The sequence below is a fragment of the Acomys russatus genome, chromosome 16 (assembly GCF_903995435.1).
Source record: "Acomys russatus chromosome 16, mAcoRus1.1, whole genome shotgun sequence".
Classification (NCBI taxonomy): domain Eukaryota; kingdom Metazoa; phylum Chordata; class Mammalia; order Rodentia; family Muridae; genus Acomys; species Acomys russatus.
In genome coordinates this window covers 11,930,517-11,950,039 of record NC_067152.1, presented here as the reverse complement: position 1 = coordinate 11,950,039, position 19,523 = coordinate 11,930,517, and the positions used below count along the sequence as shown (strand labels likewise).

The 19,523-nt window shown below is 39.3% G+C and overlaps 1 protein-coding gene across 1 annotated transcript in view; it reads left to right on the top strand.

Annotated features, from left to right (window-relative positions):
* Usp32 (ubiquitin specific peptidase 32) overlaps positions 1-19,523 on the top strand; it is a 118,146-nt gene that overhangs the window by 15,205 nt on the left and 83,418 nt on the right. Inside the window, exons 2-4 of the mRNA XM_051158187.1 lie at positions 13,341-13,468; positions 17,168-17,273; positions 18,575-18,693. Of these exons, the coding sequence (XP_051014144.1) occupies positions 13,341-13,468; positions 17,168-17,273; positions 18,575-18,693 (353 nt within the window). The remainder of the gene's footprint in view (positions 1-13,340; positions 13,469-17,167; positions 17,274-18,574; positions 18,694-19,523) is intronic.

Below are 19,523 nucleotides of genomic sequence, written 5' to 3'. Positions count from 1 at the left end.
GCCTTGGACTTCATTCATTTCCTTTGCCTCTACCTTTCAAGTGTTAGAGTTATAGTTGCATGCCACCTCACCTAGTTTCCCTTAGGTATTGGTAGTAGATTTCTTACTATGATTAATTCTCTCCTTTCATACCATAAAAAGCAGTTACTTCATAAATGAATAAAAAGTATCCCTGATGTTTATATAATGCAAAGGTGTTTTTTTTTTTTCTTCTTTTTTTTCTGTACCTTGTTTTTGCTTTTTAAGATAGGACCTCATGTAACTTCTGCTTTGAATTTGATACAAAGTTGAGGTTGGTCTTAAATACTCCTGGTCCTTCTGTCTCCACCTCTGAAATTCTGGGGTTGTTTGTCTCTCCATGCCCATATTCATTTCTCTCTCTCTCTCTCTCTCTCTCTCTCTCTCTCTCTCTCTCTCTCTCTCTCTCACACACTCTCTCTCTCTCTCTCTCTCTCTCTGTGTGTGTGTGTGTGTGTGTGTGTGTGTCCGTGTCCGTGTGTGACCATGAGGTAGGGTCTCACCATGGCTGGCCAGTGGGCTCATGAGATCTACTTCACCCCCAGTGCTGAGATTACAGGCTCATATACCCATGCCTGGCTTATTTTAGTGAGGGTACTAGGGATTCAAACTCACATCCTCATGCTTGTATAGCCAGCAGGTGCTCCTCTGAGTCATCATTCCAGCCCATTTTTCTTTTTATTTTGTAGTATAGTTTTAAACATTTATTTATTTATTGTTATGTATACAGTGCTCTGCCTGCATGTACACCTGCAGGCTAGACAAGGGCATCAGGTCACATTATAGATGGTTGTGAGGCACCATGTGGTTGCTGGGAATTGAACTCAGGACCTCTGGAAGAGCAGTCGGTGCCCTTAACCTCTGAGCCATCTCTCCAGTCTCTTGTAATATATTTTTAATTGAAATAGAATTACATGACTTTCATCCCTTTCTTCCCACCAGCTCCTCTCAGGTACCCTTCCTTCCACCCTTCCTTTCACTCTTCCCAAGTTAATAGTCTCTTAATCTTTTATTATTTTTACACATAAATGCTTGGGCCAGGTTGACATAAAACTAGCTGGTACATCTATATTTTCAGATTTGTAGATATTGGAAATCATAGATTGTTTAACAAATCTTAACAAAATTACGTTTGTTCCTAAAAGCACAGAAAATACTCATTTTAGTTTTACATGTCAAAATCATACAAACTGTAAGATTATGGAAGAGTTACAAGTGGTCATTATATTCTGAGCCATCTCTCCAGCCCTATTTTTTAGTCAGAAAGAAGGAAAGGAAGAAATAAATTGAGTCTGGAGAAGTGGTTCAGGGGGAAATCACTTGTTGCCCAAGCATGAAGGCCAAAGTTTAAATCCCTAGCACCCACGGGGAGAAGATTCCTGAGCAGTCTGCCTAACTAGAGTAGCTAAATGGGGAAGCTCTAGGTATAATTAGCAAGTGATCCTGCCTCAGTATATCAGGTAGAGAGTAATATTGGAAGACACCCACCATGCCTCTGGTCTCCACATGTGTGACAACAGGCACATATGCATGTACACCAGCCACACACATATACAAGGAAAAAAATCAAACCCACCATTAATTATTAAAAGAGCTTTTCATAGCTGGGCAAGGTGGCGCATGCCTGTAATCACAGCACTCAGGGAGGCAGAGGCAGGCGGATCTCTGTGAGTTTGAGGCCAGCCTGGTCTACAAAGCAAGTCCAGGACAGCCAAGGATACACAGAGAAACCCTGTCTCGGGAAAAACAACAACAACAACAACAACAACAAAAAAACAAAACACAACAACAAAAAAGGAAATAATAGCTCTTCCTTTTCTTCAAACCATAGATAAAGGCATTGCTATTGTCTGTCTACTTGAATTTTTGAATAGTTTAATGACCTTTTTTTTTTTGCATTTAACTGAATGATTAGTGTGTTGCTATTGCTTTGTTGTTGCCAGCAATTTTTAAAAAGGCTTATTATTATTTTAATTTTTTTGTTTTTTTGTGATAGGGTTTCTCTTGTAGTCCTGGCTGTCCTGGACTCGCTTTGTATCTGCTTGTACACCTGTATACCAGAAGAGGGAATCATACCACATTATAGATGGTTGTGAGCCACCATGTGCTTGCTGGGAATTGAACTCAGGACCTTTGGAAGAGCAGGCAGGCAGTGCTCTTAACCACTGAGCCATCTCTCCAGCCCCCGCTGCCAATAATTTTATAGTCAACTTTCTGAAATCTACATTTGAGAGTTTAGGATAAAATGACAGTTGTCATTGTGTATTTATAGGTCATTAGGTCTACAGCACCTGTTGAGTACCCAAACCCTCAAGTACCTTAAAATGTACTCAAATCCCCAATAAAAGATGACATACTATTCATTGGCATATTTTCAGATCTTCCTGTAAACCTTAAATAACTTGTCAAGTTACTTACAATCATTTGTAGGTTTTTATAATACCTAATATAATGTACATTCAATATAGTTAATATACTATTACAAGGAAAAAGTTTGTTCATGTTTATGTTAGGTAAAATTTTCTTTTTTCTTTTTGTTATTTTCAGTATATGGTTGTTTGAATGCTCACATGCACAACCCAGATTTTGAGGGCCAGTAGCATTGCTATTAGAAACTGAGATTTGGAGCTAGGAAGCAACATATAATTTTAATTACAAAAAATGAGATGGGGCTGGGCGGTGGTGGCGCACGCCTTTAATGCCAGCACTTGGGAGGCAGAGGCAGGCGGATCGCTGTGAGTTCGAGGCCAGCCTGGTCTACAAAGTGAGTCTAGGACAGCCAAGGCTACACAGAGAAACCCTGTCTCAAAAAAACAACAAACAAACAAAAGAGTTTGGATCATTTGTTCTGGTGTGGACTCAATAAGCTTGCTTACTACATAGCCACATCCAAAGGAAGAAAACTCAGTTGGACAGTACCAGTGTGAATTTTCTTAATGCATTCATACTAGCCGATACCTGACTTTTATCATGTAAATAATTCTTTCAAAATTGCTTTGGTATGAAAAGGAACAATATATTGGTATTTTTAAATTTTACTTATTTTTATTGTATATGCATTGGTGTTTTGTCTGCATGTATGTCTTTGCAAAGGTGTCAGATGTTGGACAGGCAGTTGTCGATCTGCCATGTGGGTGCTGGGAATTGAACCCGGGTCCTTTGGAAGAGCAGTCAGTGCTTTTAACTGGTGAGCCATCTTTCTAGCCCCTATTATATAGTTTTTAAAGAAGTTTTTTGTTGTTGTTTGTTTGTTTTTGAGACAGGGTTTCTCTGTGTATCCTTGGTTGTCCTGGACTCACTTTGTAGACCAGGCTGGCCTCGGAACTCACAGTGATCCTTCTGCCTCTGCCTCCCAAGTGCTGGGATTAAAGGAGTGCACCACCACACCCGGCTCTAATATGTACTTTTGTATTGCATTTAAATTTCTTTTTTTGTTTGTTTGGTTTTTTTTTTGTTGTTGTTATTGTTTTGTTTTGGTTTTCGAGACAGGGTTTCTCTGTGTAGCCTTGGCTGTCCTGGACTCGCTTTGTAGACCAGGCTGGCCTCGAACTCACAGCGATCCACCTGCCTCTGCTTCCCAAGTACTGGGATTAAAGGTGTATGCCGCCATGCCGGCTATATGATAGATCTTATCAGAGCCCGTGGGGTTTCCTAACAAGGATCTTAGTTGACATGAAGTTAGTGGGGAAGAGAAGTTTAGGGTGAGTTTGTTTTTTATTATGATGTATCAGATTTCTCTTAAAACGAAATAGAATGGATGAGGTAAATGTGTGTGAATTCTTGAATGTTAAATGTGATTGGTTTAGTGAGTGCTGTGGTCTGAATGTTTGTGTCTGCTCCAAAATTCATATGTTGAAATGTAATTCTCTAATGGCATTAAGGGACCTAGTCTTTGAAAGGTGGTCAGATCATGGAGATAGAGTTGTCACAAATAAGGTGATGCATTTTGAATTTCTGAGCCTCTGTTTCCATTTCCCAAGAGTTGAGATTGTAGGCATGGGTCACTATAACTGGCTTGAAAATGCTTTTTAAAGAGTAAAATGATCTTAGGTGTAAATTTTATTATTTATTCTGCTCAATAGGGTAAAGACACTGAAGAATCCTAATTTCACATTTTGGTTAGATTTATAAAGGAATTTGGGCTACTAGATGCCTTTTGACTAAACACGTCCCATACCCCCCATCCCATCCCCTGCCCTGGTCTGCTGAGGGAGATGAGAATACTTGGAAACATGTAATGTTGCTGAACTGGTGAATGGTATATTGCTGATAGATTCAGAAGTTTTTGAACCAAGAAAATGATAAATTGTGTGTTTGCTGGAAGCAAGTGAATAAACTAGAAAACTTATAAACATGTTAAATAGTCATTTTTTTTATATTGCAGGGAACATGAGAAGCTAATGAAGACTTGAGGGCATTTTCTTAGTCGTATTTTAAAAATTCTACTTTAGCATGTAAACATATAACAAATTTCTTGTGAATGTAAACTAAGGTAATGTCTTTTTTGATTTATGTTCTGTTCTTACAGGCAATTTTCAAAGACACAGTCTTCCCCAGGAACTATCTTAAGCTAACTTCATATTTGACATGTTTCAGAATGAGATCTGTCACTCCTGCAGAAAAAAACTTGTATAACTTGAATGTTTCTCCATCTGTGCCCTAAAGTTTGTTAATACTATTTCATTCATTGACAGAGTAGCTTTGTTTTCTGACACAAAGACCCTATTCTATATTTTTTTCTTCACATTTATACATTAAAGGGAATTTTGTAATAGGAATAAGGAAGCTAATCTTTCTTTTATATTAGTTCAGCTTTTTTATATAATGCAGGCAAGCTCAGAGGATGCCTGGAAACAGAAATAGAGGCAGATGGATGCTGATGCTTTGTAAGAATGTCATGGTGCCTTTTGATTACAGATACTGGCGGTCTGTGAGGTGAAGATATGGAGCCACAAGCCATACAGTCTGAACTAACCATGTGTGTGGTGGTAAAGCCAAAAAAGCTTCATATGACATTGTAGAAGAAAGCCACTTTTAGTTTCCTAGTACAGAGACTCACATATAGCAACAATCCTCTCAGCATTGTCTTTGAACATTAAGGCCAAATGCTATAGAAACTGCTACACTTTGATTCCTGCTTTGAATTACAGATGATTTGCTCTGAAGTATAAACTAGGGCATAATACTAGTGGACCATTTTGACATTTTTTCAAAAACAAAAATGAGATTTATTTATTTATTTTAAAGATTCATTTTTAGTTGTGTGGTGGCGGTGCATATCTTTAATTGCAGTATTCAGGAGGCAAAGGCAGGACTGCCAGGACTACATAGAGAAACCCTATCTCAAAAAACAAAAATTTACTTTTAATTTTTATGTGCATGCATATTTTCCTTGTGTGTTTATCTGCGCAGCACTTACATGTTTGGTGCTCTTGGTAGCCGGAGAGGGAATTTGGTTCCTTGCAACTGGAGTGGCAGATGGCTTTGAGCCATCATGGGGGTGCCGAGGCTTCAACCTAGGGCTTAATAAATGCTAAGCAAGGACTCTACCAAGTGAGCTATATCTCCAGCCCTATTTTACCTTAGGTGTATGGGTCCTCTGCCTGCATCTATCTATGCTCTACAGTCTAAAAGGTGTTGGATCCCTTTAGACTGGAGTTACAGATAATTGTGAGCAGCTATATAGGAGTTTAAATTGAACCTGGGCCAGAAGGACAGTCTATCTCTCACCTCCCATCCCCTCCCCATTTTAAGTGGGTGCTGGGGATCAGAACTCGGGTTCTCATGCTTGCACAGCAAGTGTTTTACCCACTGAGTCATCTCCTTAGCCACAATAGTTTTCTTTATAAGTGGATTTTTTTAAATTTAAATTAGGGATTGTGCTTTTGCCTTTTCTATAGAAAAAACTATGACAAGGGGCTGGAGAGATGACTTAGTGGTTCAGAGCATTTGTTGCCTTTCCAGAGGACCCAGACTCAATTCTAGAACCTACATGGTGGTTTACAACTGTTCCAGGGATCTGACATCTTTTGGCTTTCATAGGCGCTAGGCACACACATGGTACACAGACATCACAGACATACGTAAGGCAAAACACCCATACACCTAAAATGAAAAATAGTATAAAAATATTAAGAGAAAACTCTTAACTTTTGTTTTTGTTTTTTTTCTTTTTTAACTCATTTTCTTTCCTCTCTCTTTCTTCCTCCCTTCCTCCCTTTCTTTTTCTTTTTTAAGATTTTATTATTTATACAGTATTGTGCCCCCATGTGTGACTGCATGCCTGAGGAGGGCACCAGATCTCATTATAGATGGTTGTGAGCCACCATGTGGTTGCAGTGAATTGAACTCAGGACCTTTGGAAGAACAGACAGGGCTCTTAACCTCTGAGCCATCTCTCTAGCTCTTATCTTTCATTTTCTTTCCCACTATTAGCATGTTAGTAATGTACTTGTTAATAAGTATAGATTCCCTTTTCATTAATCCTTTAGAAAATACCTAGAGCTTTGGATCACTGAGTCATTTAAAGATGACTTAAATACTTTGCATTCTTGTGTTTGGGTATGTTTGCCTTCCGCTTTTTCTCTTCTTGATCTATAGCAAATTATTATTATTATTATTATTATTATTATTATTATTAATTTTTTCGGTTTTTCAAAACAGGGTTTCTCTGTGTAACCTTGGCTGTCCTGAACTTTCTCTGTAGACCAGGCTGACCTTGAACTCACAGGGATCCACCTGCCTCTGCCTCCCGACTGCTGGGATTAAAGAGTACACTACCACTGCCTGGCTATTTTATTTTATTTTCTAAGACAAAGTTTCTCTGTGTAGCCTTGGCTTTCCTGGATTCACTTTGTATACCAGGCTGGCCTGGAACTCACATATATCTGCCTGCCTCTGCCTTCTTGAGTGCTGGGACCACAGACATGCACCACCACACCCGGCTTGAAAAAATTGTAGATATTGAAGTTTTGTTTCTTTGTTTTGATGAAGAAATAGATTGTAGTCCCTGTTCATCTCTCTTTTTCACTAAGGCTAGGTTAGGCACCATACCTGAAATGGTACCATTTGGTATGGTTCAGATGGGAATTTGTTCTCTCCTGATGAGGCCACAATTGACATTTTGTTCAGTGTCTTTTCCGCTAGTTGATATTGTACTTTCCAAAAGTGTTAAACTGGAAGTTTATAAAGATAGAGTTTAGCTCCAACTTTGCCTAGATCTAATCTTGTATGATAGCATAGTCTTTTGAAGGATAGTTGGATGATTTTGCTAGTTTTTTGTTTTGTTTTGTTTTTGTTATTTCTGTGTAGCCCTGGCTGTTCTGGAGACCATATTGTAGACTAGGTTGTTCTTAAACTTACAGAGATCTGCCTGCCTCTGCCTCCCTAGTGCTGGCATTAAAGGTGTGGGCCACCCCCTTTGCATTAACCTCCAAAGTGCTGGGATTACTGCTGTGTTAGCCCAGCTTCCATCATCTCCTTTGTTTAATATTTTCTATGCATTTTTATCTTTTAAAACTTTGTTAAATTTCCTACCCTGATTTCCTCAGTTCTGTTTTTTAAAATATGTTCTCAAACAAACCCCATTGAATTTTCTTTCTTCTATTACCAGAAAATGAAAAGAATGGGAAGCAGTGGATTTATTATGTATACAATGGTCCAGGTGGTTGTGAGGCACCATGTGGCTGCTGGGAATTGAACTCAGGACCTTTGGAAGAGCAGCCAGTGCCTTTCTTTCTTTTCTTTTTTTTTTTTTTTTGGTTTTTTGACACAAGGTTTCTGTGTAGCCTTGGCTGTCCTGGAACTCCCTCTGTAGACCAGGCTGGCCTCAAACTCACAGTGATCTGCCTGCCTCTGCCTCCCAATTGCTAGGATTAAAGGCGTGCGCCACCATGCCTGGCTCAACAATGCTCTTAACCTCTGAGCCATTTCTGTAGCCTCCAGGATTCTTTCATGATACACTCTTCATCTGTATTCCTTTTGTACTTTTTAATTTGTGTTTCTTATTATTTTGTATAAACTTGTGTTATGTAATCATGCTTTTGATCTTCAGTGCCCTTCTTTTAGCATGTCCAGCCTACTGCCCAGGATAGCTGTGCATGAAGCTCATCACAAACTTGTAAATTTCTTATAAAATTATGTGCTTTGTGGGAAAAAATCTTTTGGCAACTCTATTACACTTTTGGCAACTCTATTACACAGTTCTTAAATATGAACTTTGTATATGACTGTATTGTGTTGCAATGTCAGAGGGTTTGACACACCTGCCCTGGCTGTCCTGGAAACCACTTTGTAGACCAAGTTGGCCTCAAACTCACAGAGACTCACCTGCCTTTGCCTCCTGAGTGCTGGGATTACAGGCATGTGCCACCTCACCCACTTTTCTGAACCCAGTGTCCTTGTGTGTCTTAGATAGATAAGTACTCCACCACTGAGCCATATTGCTTGTAAAATATATTTTTTGAAGGGAGATTTCATTTACTATTTTATAGACTGTTAGTTTGTGTTGTGAGTGCTCATGATATAAATTAACTGTCTTTAGACACACTTATTTATGTTCAAATCTAAAGCAATGAAGAGTACATTCTTTAAAGTGAGTCCAGGATAGCCAAGGCTACACAGAGAGACCCTGTCTCGAACAAACAAACAAACAGACAACTCACAGCAACAAAAAGAGGACATTCTTTACAACATATGGCAGTTCTTTTTGTGTGTGTATACCTTCAAGGAGGCCATAAAAGATGTCAGGTTTCCTGTTCTATCAATTTCTTTCCTGTTCTCTAGAGACAGGGTCTCTCATTGAACCTGGAACTATGCTAACAACCAGCAAGCTTCTCCCCCTATGCTGGTGCTGGGGATACAAGTTCATAGTAGTTGTCCCTGGCTGTTTACATTGGTACTGCACATTCAAACCAAGTTCCTCGTGCTTGAGCAACAAGTGCTCTTACTCGGAGCCAACCCTGACTCCTTCCATTTGAGTTTTTATTTATTTATTGTTAGTATTGCTTGTTTGATGTGCTGTATTGGGTGCAGGCATTGTACACACATCCATTTGCATATGGAGATCAGAGAACAAATTTGTGAAATTGATTCTTTTCCTTCTATCATGAGGGTTTAGGGATTGAACTCAACTCATCAGGTTTGGTGGCAAATGCTGAGCCGTCTCACTGGACTTCCTTAAGCATTTTATGGACTTTCTGTCTGCTGATTGATTAAATGTTGATGTCATTTTTGGTTTTTCGAGACGAGGTTTGTCTGTGTAACAGCTCGGACTGTCCTGGAACTTTGTCTGTAGTCCAGGCTGGCCTTGAACTCATGCCTTGAACTCTGCCTCCCAAGTGCTGGGAATGAAGACATGCACCACCGCCGCCCAGCTTGATGTAATGTTTTTATTAAATGAAAATACTTTTTTATTTTCAATAAATTTGGATCTATGGCAAATAGTGTCTTTAAAATTTTTGAGTATAAATTGGGCATGGTGGCGCATGCCTTTAATCCCAGCACTCAGGAGGCAGAGGCAGGAGGATTGCTGTGAGTTAGAGGCCAGCCTGGTCTACAGAGAAAGTCCAGGACAGCCAAGATAACATAGAGAAACCCTGTCTCAGGAGAAAAAAAAAAGTATATACAATAACTTGCTTGATCTTTCTGTTGAGAGACATTGTTTGCTTATGATAAACACTTTAAAAGGTTTCCTTAAATGTTTTGTCCTCTATTACTAGTGAATAAGCTTATTAGTCATCAGTTTGATGTCGTCAATCCATAGTGGGGATTGAAATCAGAGCCTTGAGAATGCTAGATAAGTATTCTACCCCTAAGCTATAGTCCCACCACAAGCATGCTAATTTTTGAACAAAAATTAATAGTTTTTCAAATAACTTTGTAACCAGCCATGGAGGTTGCCATATTCTATTCTAATACAATCTAATATTCTATTTTCTTTTTGTCTCCACTAGATCAGAAACAGCTTAATGTGTTGGTAAAGCTATTAATGAATTGGATATCTTAAAGAAATATTAATAGTTTAGTACCAAAGTTTTCTCTCTAATTACTATTATTAACGAGATCAGCTTTGTTCTGTGTTCTGTTTTCACCTCTAAAAGCAAAATATTGAGTTGGTATATTGTAGGTGTTAATTAGTCTGATTTCTGATGAGCTATGTTTTGGTAACTATTTGAATTGTCAATTTTTTTTTCTTTTTTAATCATTGCCCTACATATTGTTGAACCTGGAACCCTCCCTGCATATGACAAACATTTATTGAGTGATTAGCTGTGTGCTTAGCCCTTTTCATCTCTATCTTGCTGGCCATTTCTACCTTGGGGTTGCTTATCAGGAACTTCTTTCTGGCCTTTGCAGAACATGTGTTTAAGAAGTTCACTGTATTTTTCATTACCAGTTTTCTTTGCCATTCTTTTTCTCTCCAGTTTTATGCTTTTTACCCAGTTTTTTAATTATCTCTATATCAAGGACTCCCAACAAACCTTGCTAAGCTTTACTCTCAAGAAATTAAAAAGCAAATGCAATTTCCCAGAGTTATCAAAGGTCTTTAAATAGAGATTTTATTTTGCCTTACTCTTTTTGCCTTCTTTCAGGTTTCCAAGGATAAAAAGTTAATGTTGCTCTAGATGGCTTCTATTCCCAGGACAGACTTCAGGTCTCTGGACGTTTCTGTCTTCTCTTAGAATAATGGTCTGCTTTTTGCTCCCAGATTGTTCTCTCTTCTGCACTGTTTAACAGTGAGAGTTCTGCACTTTGTGGCTTGGGTCTAGTTGGTTTAGAGGTTGTTTGAGTTGTAGCTGATTGTATCCCTCCCTCTTGGTAGAGTAACTGTAACTTTTCTTCACAGTTGTAGGTTTTTATCTCCCTGCCTGTTGTTGTTTCCTTAAGTCAGCCTTATTTTGCTGTAGTGGCACATGGCATAACTCCACACTTTGAAGTAAGGTGTTTTCTGTTTGGCATGCTCTTGACCCTTTCACATGGATACACTTTTATTTTATTTTATCTTTGGTTTTTCGAGACAGGGCTTCTCTATGTAGCCTTGGCTATCCTGGGCTTGCTTTGTAGACCAAGCTGGCCTCGAACTCACAGCAATCACCAGCCTCTGCCTCCCGAGTGCTGGGATTAAAGGTGTGTGTCCGGCGGCTTCACCTTTATAAAAATTAATGTAATCCTTAGCTGTATCTAGAAGTCTTCTTTGTTTCCTGAGCATAAGCCAAAGACAACCTTTTTTGTGCCTCCATTGGGATTGTTACTAATTTCTGTTTTAATTAATTAATTTTATTACTACTATTTGTGTGCTTAATTTTTTTGTTAACTTGGCACAAGCTAGGGTTATCTAGGAAGAGGGAAATTCAGTGAGAAAATATTTCCATTGGATTGACCTGTGGGGAATTTTCTTGATTAATGATTGATGTGGAGGGCCCAGGAAACTGTGGATGGTGTTACCCTGGGCAGATGGTTCTGAGTTATATACAAACTGAGCAACCCATGGGGGTAAGCCAGTAAGCCAAGTTCTTCCATGATCTTGCCTTGGTTCTTGCCTCCAGGGTTCCTCCCTTGATGATGCAGTGACCAGATAAACCCCTCTCTTCTCCACGTTCCTTTTTGCCATTGGTATTTTATCACATAATAGAAACCAAACAAAGACAGCGCCAGTGCATGGTATGTGTTGGCATGCAGCCTGTGCCCCACATCTTGTGTCAAGATCAGAGGACAACTTTGTGGCATTGGTTCTCTACTTCACCTTTATTTGCATTATTGCAGAGATCTAACTAAGCTTACATTCTTTTGCGGCAAGTGCCTTTGCCCACTGACTCATCTTACCAGCCCTTCTCTGTCTTTCTAGACAGGTAGTTATATCAAGTGAAAGGAGTTTTAAATACCTAAAATAACAGCATGCATAATTTAAAAATTCTTTTCTTTGATATTTTTTATTTGCATGTGTGTCTATCAGATAGAGATGTGAGTATATGTAGTATATGCCTATTTGTATTTAAGAGTGCTTACCTCTGGGTGTGCAAAGGCCAGAGGAGAGTGACAAGTAGCCTTTTCTACCACTTCCTCCCTTATTCTTTTGTGATGGGGGTCTCGCTGAACCTGGACTTCATGTTTTCCTGAGCAGCAAGCTCCAGTGATCCTCTTGATTTACAAAAGTTTATGGAACCACACCTAACTTGTTACAGGGCTGCTGAGATCTGAACTTCCTTTTGATGGGTTAGCAATACTCAACTTCTTCAGCCTAGTTCTGAATATGTATTCACTTTGTATTATAAAAAAATAATACTATATAATAAATATATATTCATAATTAGATTAAAAGGATATTTAAAGAATATTATGTGTGTGGACTTGTACATGTGAGTACAGGTGCCCAAGGAGATCAAAGGCATTGGCTCTCCCTGGAGCTAGGATTACAGATGGTTAGGAGTCACCTGACAGGGCACTAGGAACCTTTATGTATTCTTGACTGTTGAACCATCTCTCCATCCCTCCATTTTCCCCTCCCCCCAAACAGGGTTTCGCTGTGTAACAGCCCTGGCTGACCTGAACTCACTTGTAGACCAGGCTGGTCTTGAACTCACAGATATCCACCTGCTTCTGCCTCCCAAGTGCTTGGATTAAAGGTGTGCACCACCATGCTGGGCTCCATGTCTCCAATTTTAAATTACTAGTTTCATCAGTTTATAACTTTTTGCGTATGTGTGAAATGGCAAGAATGTAAATTGGATACTGTTCTCTACAAGGTAGATATGTACTCATGGCACAAAAAATGTACTTTTGTTACAAAGAAAATGCATATGTTGATGCCCGAATCTAATGTCATTTAGCTTACCTGTCTGGTTGAAATATATGCTTTTGGTTTTTTTTTCTTCTTTTCCTGGCCTGAAATGTCTGTGCATTTTGTATTTTCCTTAAAATAAAATTATATGGGTTTGGGTGGTTTTTGCCCACATGTATGTTGTTAGCCAAATTTGAACAGAGCCTGGGGAGACCGGAGTATATCAGATTCTCTAAGATTGGAGTTATAGATGGTTATGAAGCACAATATGGGTGCTCGGAATTGAATTGTAGTCTCCTCCTTCTCCATTTTCTTTTTTGTTGGCTGTTGTTGTTTGTTTGTTGAGACAGGGTTTTCTCTGTGTAGCCTTGTCTGTCCTAGACTCACTTTGTAACCAGACTGGCATTGAACTTACAGATCTCTCTGCTTCTGCCTCCCTGAGGGCTGAGATTAAAGGTGTGCGCCCTCATCTAACTGTGAGGAGCTGGGTTTTGAAAGCCTTTTTCTTTCTGAATTCTTACCCATATTCTGTTCTGAATTGTAGTTACAGATGTAGAGCTGAAGCGACTCAAAGATGCCTTCAAGAGGACCTGTGGACTCTCATATTACATGAGTCAGCACTGCTTCGTCAGGGAAGTGCTCGGGGATGGAGTGCCTCCTAAAGTTGCCGAGGTACTCTTTATGGTGATGGGTTTTTTTTTTCATAGTCTACCAGCTTAAATTTCTTTTTCAAATTATTTTAATTCTTTTTTTATTATTAAGGGTTTTGTTTTGAGACAGGGTCTGTTATAGTTCCGACTGGCTTCCAACTCATTGTGTAGCTGAGGCTTTCCTTGAACTTCTTTTTTTCTTTTTCTTTTTTTTTGGGGGGGTGGGGAGGGGAGCATTTCCAGACAGGGTCTCTCTGTGTAGCCTTGACTGTCCTGGAACCACTCTGTAGACCAGACTGGCCTCGAACTCAGAGATCCATCTGCTCTGCCTCTGCAAGTGCTGGGATTACAGCTGTATGACACTGCAGGCGGCTTGTTAAAGACCTAAATAAGCTCAGCATTAGCAAACCCAAGGAACTTTGAAGATTGGCTAATTTTCTACCACTCTTAAAGTGCAGTTCCACTATACTCACATAATTTTAAAAGAAATCCTTAAGTTTTGATTTGTCTGTCTCATGAGGCAGGTGACCAATGAAGGATCTCACAGTTCTTCAGGGTCTAGCATCATGTGCTCACCAGCCTCATGGATTGCTCTGGTACCCTTGGACATGGTTATTTATTGATCTTGCACTGCTTTAATCTCTCTGAGGCTTCTGCAATGGAATCTGAGTTTTAGGCTTAGATTCCATGCTGTTCTAAAAATCATGAGGTGGGATCCTAGTTACCATAACAGCTCTACTGGAAGGAAGCCTCTTACTGGTCATAGAGGCCCACGTTGTCTCAAGTCTTCATGTACTGTCTGAGCTGTCTTTCTCAGTGCTGGAGGATAGCTGGTAGGGAGTGTGTGTGAGGTGAGTGTGTGTGTGTGTATGTGTGTGTTGTTTTTTGAGGCATGCCTTCTCTATGTAGCCCTGGTTCTTCTCAAACTCACTCTGTAGAACAGGTTGGCCTGGAACTCCGAGATCCGTCTGTCTCTGCTTCCCAGGTGCTGAGATTAAAGGCATGGCACCACCAATTCCCTGGCTGACTATTATGTTTTTCTCTATTATTTCTTTTTTAAAATTATAATATAATCACATAGTTGTTCCTTTCCTTTTCTTCCTTCCAAATCCTTCTTATGAACTTCTCTGTCCACAGACTGCATATGCTGGCTTTCAGTTTTTATCTATGGATACAAAGAATTCTTTTCATAAAATCTTTACATCTTATTACAAATTCCCACCCAGTTGTGGGTCTGCTCTTCCCTGGGGGGCTGTTGGCCAACAACCCACTAGGACAGGAAGAGCAAAAACGGGAGGCACAGGCCTTGGAAGGCCTTGAGTACAATGGAAATGACCTCCAGGAACCACTTCAGCGAGGTTGTTAAAGGACAGAACAAAGGCCGTATAGTCCTGGGCAGTGGGTGGGGCTCCCAGGATAGGTCTGTGTAATTGGTTGGAACTAGGCATTCCAAGGATGCTTGATTTGCATTTGGCAGCATGCTCCTGTCATGAATGGGAACACAGTAATTATCCTGTAGGCACAGGGAGAGGAGAGCCTGCAGGGAGCGGTGCCAAAGGCCATATATCAGATATAGTTAAAGGCATCTCTGTCTGAAGACACTCTCCTGATGAGGTCAGGCAGAGAATAGGAGGCCCTGCTGGGGAGAGGGAGTCCTCTATCTAGTGCTGAGCTCAGAAAGGCTATCAGGACTGGGAGGATTGCAACCTCAATAGCAGGGTCCTTCCAACAACCAGTTAGCAGAAGACTAGGCTTCTTCATGGTCATTGCTCTGGTTAATTTGAACTGTAGCTGAGTGAGGGAGGAATAAGCTTTTCTTTCTAGGATGAAAGATGGCAAGAACCACTCAGACAACTGTGTCCACCCAAAGCTTACTATTGATTAGGTATTTTCTGGGGGAAAAAAAATTTTTTTTTTAAAATTTTTTAAAGATTTATTTATTTATTATTATGTGTATAGTGCTCTGCCTCTATGAACACCTACGCACCAGAAGAGGGCGCCATATCTCATTATAGATGGTTGTGAGCCACCATGTGGTTGCTGGGAATTGAATTCAGGACCTTTGGAAGAGCAGGCAGTGGAAAAAGCATTTCTTAAGAAGTTTATAGATCTGCCAATTTTTTTTGAGAAATTTAGTAGAATAATATTTGTGTTCGGTGTGGTGGTGAATGCCTATAATTCCAGCACTTGAGAAGCAGAGGCAGGCTGATCTCTGAGTTCGAGGGCAGCCTGGTCTACAAAGCTAGTACAGGACAGCCAAGGCTACACAGAGAAACCCTGTCTCAAAAAAAAGCGTCTAGAAAAATGTTTTTGTAGATAAAAATGAGTTGATCACATGTTTACTAAAAATAATTTAAATGGAAAAGTTCTTGTTCTTATGAAAAGTTAAGTTTTGAAAACATTAACTTAATGCCACTGACAATTTGCTTTTATTTCCCGTCAATATTAGGGATTGAGCCCAGAGCCTTTCACATGCCAGACCAGTGCTTTATAACTAAGCTATACCTAGCCAAGTTCTGTTGACTTTTAGTTAGGTGCTTTAAAGGGTATATTGATTAGAATTTACCAGAGGAATATTTTTTGAAGCAAAAGTCAAGAATTTATATCCCAAATTGCTGATATTATAGGCCTATATCGCTAAGCCAAGTCTTGCTCCTTTTGTTTCGTTTTGAGACAGTGTCTGACTGTGTAGATCTGGCTGGCCTAGAACTCACTATGTAGACCAGGCCAGCCTTGAAACTCATAACAGTGTACCTGCCTCTGCCTACTGAGCATTTGGATTATAGACATGCAACACTGTGTGGGGCTCTTATTTATTTTTCATGTATGCCCATGCAATGGCACACATGTAGAGATTAAGAAAACTCGCAGGAGTTGTTTCTTTCCTTTTACTTTGTGGGTTTCAGGATTAAACTCAGATTGTCAAGCTTAGTGGTGACACTCCCTTCCCACTGAGTCTCACTAGCCCGTAAATCATTTTTGAGTATGTAAATTTTAATAATGAATGAGTAATGTGTAATAATTTTGAATAATTTGTAATCATTGCTGATACTGTCCCTTATGTGTCTATAGTTTTTATTCTATTATAAATATTGTGATACATTTCTGTTAATAAATGGTTTTTGTAGTTTCCTTATAATTAGAGACATTAGGGGATGTCTTTTGTTCTAATCCAAATCATATGTGTAAATATAGCCAAAGTTAAAGAACGCTGACACACGCCTTTAATCCCAGCACTTGGGAGGCAGAGACAGATGGATCTTTGTGAGTTTGAGGCCAGCCTGGTATACAAAGCGAGTCCAGGTCAGTCAAGGCTACACAGAGAAACCCTGTCTCGAAAAACCAAAAAAAAAAAAAAAAAAAAACCACCACCAACAACAAAACACTCTGTATAATTGCACAAAATCTTTTCAAACTATTGCAGCCATTGAAGGAAGTCCCCTCCCCCTCTTTTGCCCCCTCTTTTGCACCTTGATAAGGATACAAAACAAAACAACTAGTTGTGTCATCCTGTAATGTGTGTATTTGTGTGTGTTTAGAGTAGGTGGGTATATCAGCTGAGTGTTGTAATACGGTACAGAAGAACAGACTATGATTTTCACTAAAAGTAATCACAGCCCTGTCTGGAGATGCAGAGGTTAGGTGATGATGATGATGGTGCCTCCTGCTCCTCAATAACTGAAGCATCTCTAAGGTTGGCTTTCTCACTCTCTTTGTTCAGGTAATTTACTGTTCTTTCGGTGGAACATCCAAAGGGCTGCACTTCAATAACTTAATAGTTGGACTCGTCCTCCTTACAAGAGGCAAAGATGAAGAGAAAGCAAAATGTAAGTTCTTCTTTTATCTCAGGTGATAATAATATGTGCAGAATAATTAACATCAAAATCTGGAAGGCAAAGATTTTAATGGCCATTTCACCAAAGGTACACCAAAAAAAGAAAAAGAAAAAATACCCTGTAATTACACAAACTCTTTTCAAACTATTGCAGTTATTTTGACATTTACTTTATTTCCTGAATATCATATTTCTTTATGCTTACCCATCTTGAAGAACATACTGTATTTAACTGCTGTATGGTATTTCATTATATGTCCTAACACACCTCTGTTTCTCTCTTTTTTAGGGGGGTGGTATTTTGAGACAGGATTTCTCTGTGAAGCCCTAGCTGTCCTAGAACTAGCTCTGTAGATCAAGCTGGTCTCAAACTCACAGAGATCTCAGTTTGTTTCTTATCCCAGAACAATTTGTTTCTAATTTTTGCTCTTACAATAGTTAAGTGAACATCTTGTACTTTGTGTACAAGTATTAGCACTTCTAAATGTTAAAATGAGGTTGTTTAGAAGTAGAGTATCAGCCAGGCGATGGTGGCGCACGCCTTTAGTCCTAGCACTTGGGAGGCAGAGGCAGGTGGATCACTGTGAGTTCAAGGCCAGCCTGGTCTACAAAGCCAGTCCATGACAGCCAGGACTACACAGAGAAACCCTGTCTTGGGGGTGGGGGGTGGAAAAGAAGTAGAGTATTTGACAGACACCTTTTCCTTTTCCCAATTTTGCCAAATCCAGAATGGCTACATTTATATACTTGTCACATTTTATGAGATCCTGGCCAGTGGGTGGTAATGCATGCCTTTAATCCCAGCCCTCTGGAGACAGGGGGAGCAGAATCTCTTGAGTTCAAGGCCAGACTGGTCTATAGCGTGAGTTCCAGGACAGTCAGGGTTATACAAAGAAGTGTTGTCTTGAAAAAACAAACAAACAAACAAACAAAAAAAGAAAGAGACAGATCCTGTTTTGCCATCTTTGCTAACAGTTGCTATTAACCACATATATGAAAAAATACCACACAGTTATTTTGAAGAGTAAATTAGACAGGCATGGTGGCACATACTTGTAATCACAGCTCTCAGAACGCTGAGGCAGGAGTATTGTGAACTTAGGGCCACTCTGGGCCACATAGTTAGCTTAGCCAAGGCTGCCGAGCAAGACTGTGTCAAGGGGAGTAAGAAGACAAGGAAGATGAAAACAACAATAATAAATTGTACCTATAAGGTGCAATTAATTGTGTCTTTTTCTTCTCTTTTTACTGTAAATTACTTGATGCAAAGATTAATTTATTTTTCTTTCTCAGATATTTTTAGTCTTTTTTCAAGTGAATCTGGGAGCTATGTTGTACGGGAAGAAATGGAAAGAATGCTCCATATGGTGGATGGTAAAGTCCCAGATACACTCAGGAAGTGTTTCTCAGAGGTACATTTAAAGATTTATATTTCATTTCTTCTTGTTGATGAAGTTTTAACATTTTGAGATAAATGTAGGTATGATGGATGGTTATGTACAGAGTGTTCTTGGTATTTTTGTATTAAATGATTTAATGTTTCAACTCTCTATGTGATGTGCTCAAAAAAGAGTGCTTGTATTATCTAATAATTTTATAGGAAAATAAACTAGAATAAGGGAACCCAGTATTTATGGGAAGAGTCAGTTGAGTTTTGCTTTTTAGGAAAATCTGTCAGATAAAGTAAAATTCAAGAGTTCGTGTCTTCCATTACTGCTATGTTTATAAATTAGAAAATTCTTGGTTCTGGGACTAAAGAGATGGCTCAGTGTTTAAGAGTGCATATTACTCCTCCAGAGGACCCTGTTTTGATTCCCAGCACCCAATTCAGCTGTGTCACAAAATTCACGGCGCTGGAGAGCCTGGCACCTGTGCTCTCTGGGGGCACCTGTCCTCATATGCACATGCCCATACACATGTATATAATTTAATAATATAAATAAAACTAGAAAAAAAGAGAAAATTCTTAATAATACCATAAAGGCAATTAATTGTTTATATTTACATTATAATGCCTCCTCATAAGTATACTGACACCATTACATACTCAGGCTCCTCCAGAGATTATAATACCACATTTAGATTTATGTAGCATTTCCATGTGTTAGGTATTAAAGGATAGACTTTCTATATTTTTGGTTCTGCCATACTTCTGAATTTGCTGTAATAGTATTTAGTACTGTGATATAAATTGGGCTATGTTTTATTTCTATCTGATAACAAAAAGTTACTGGTCCGAGAA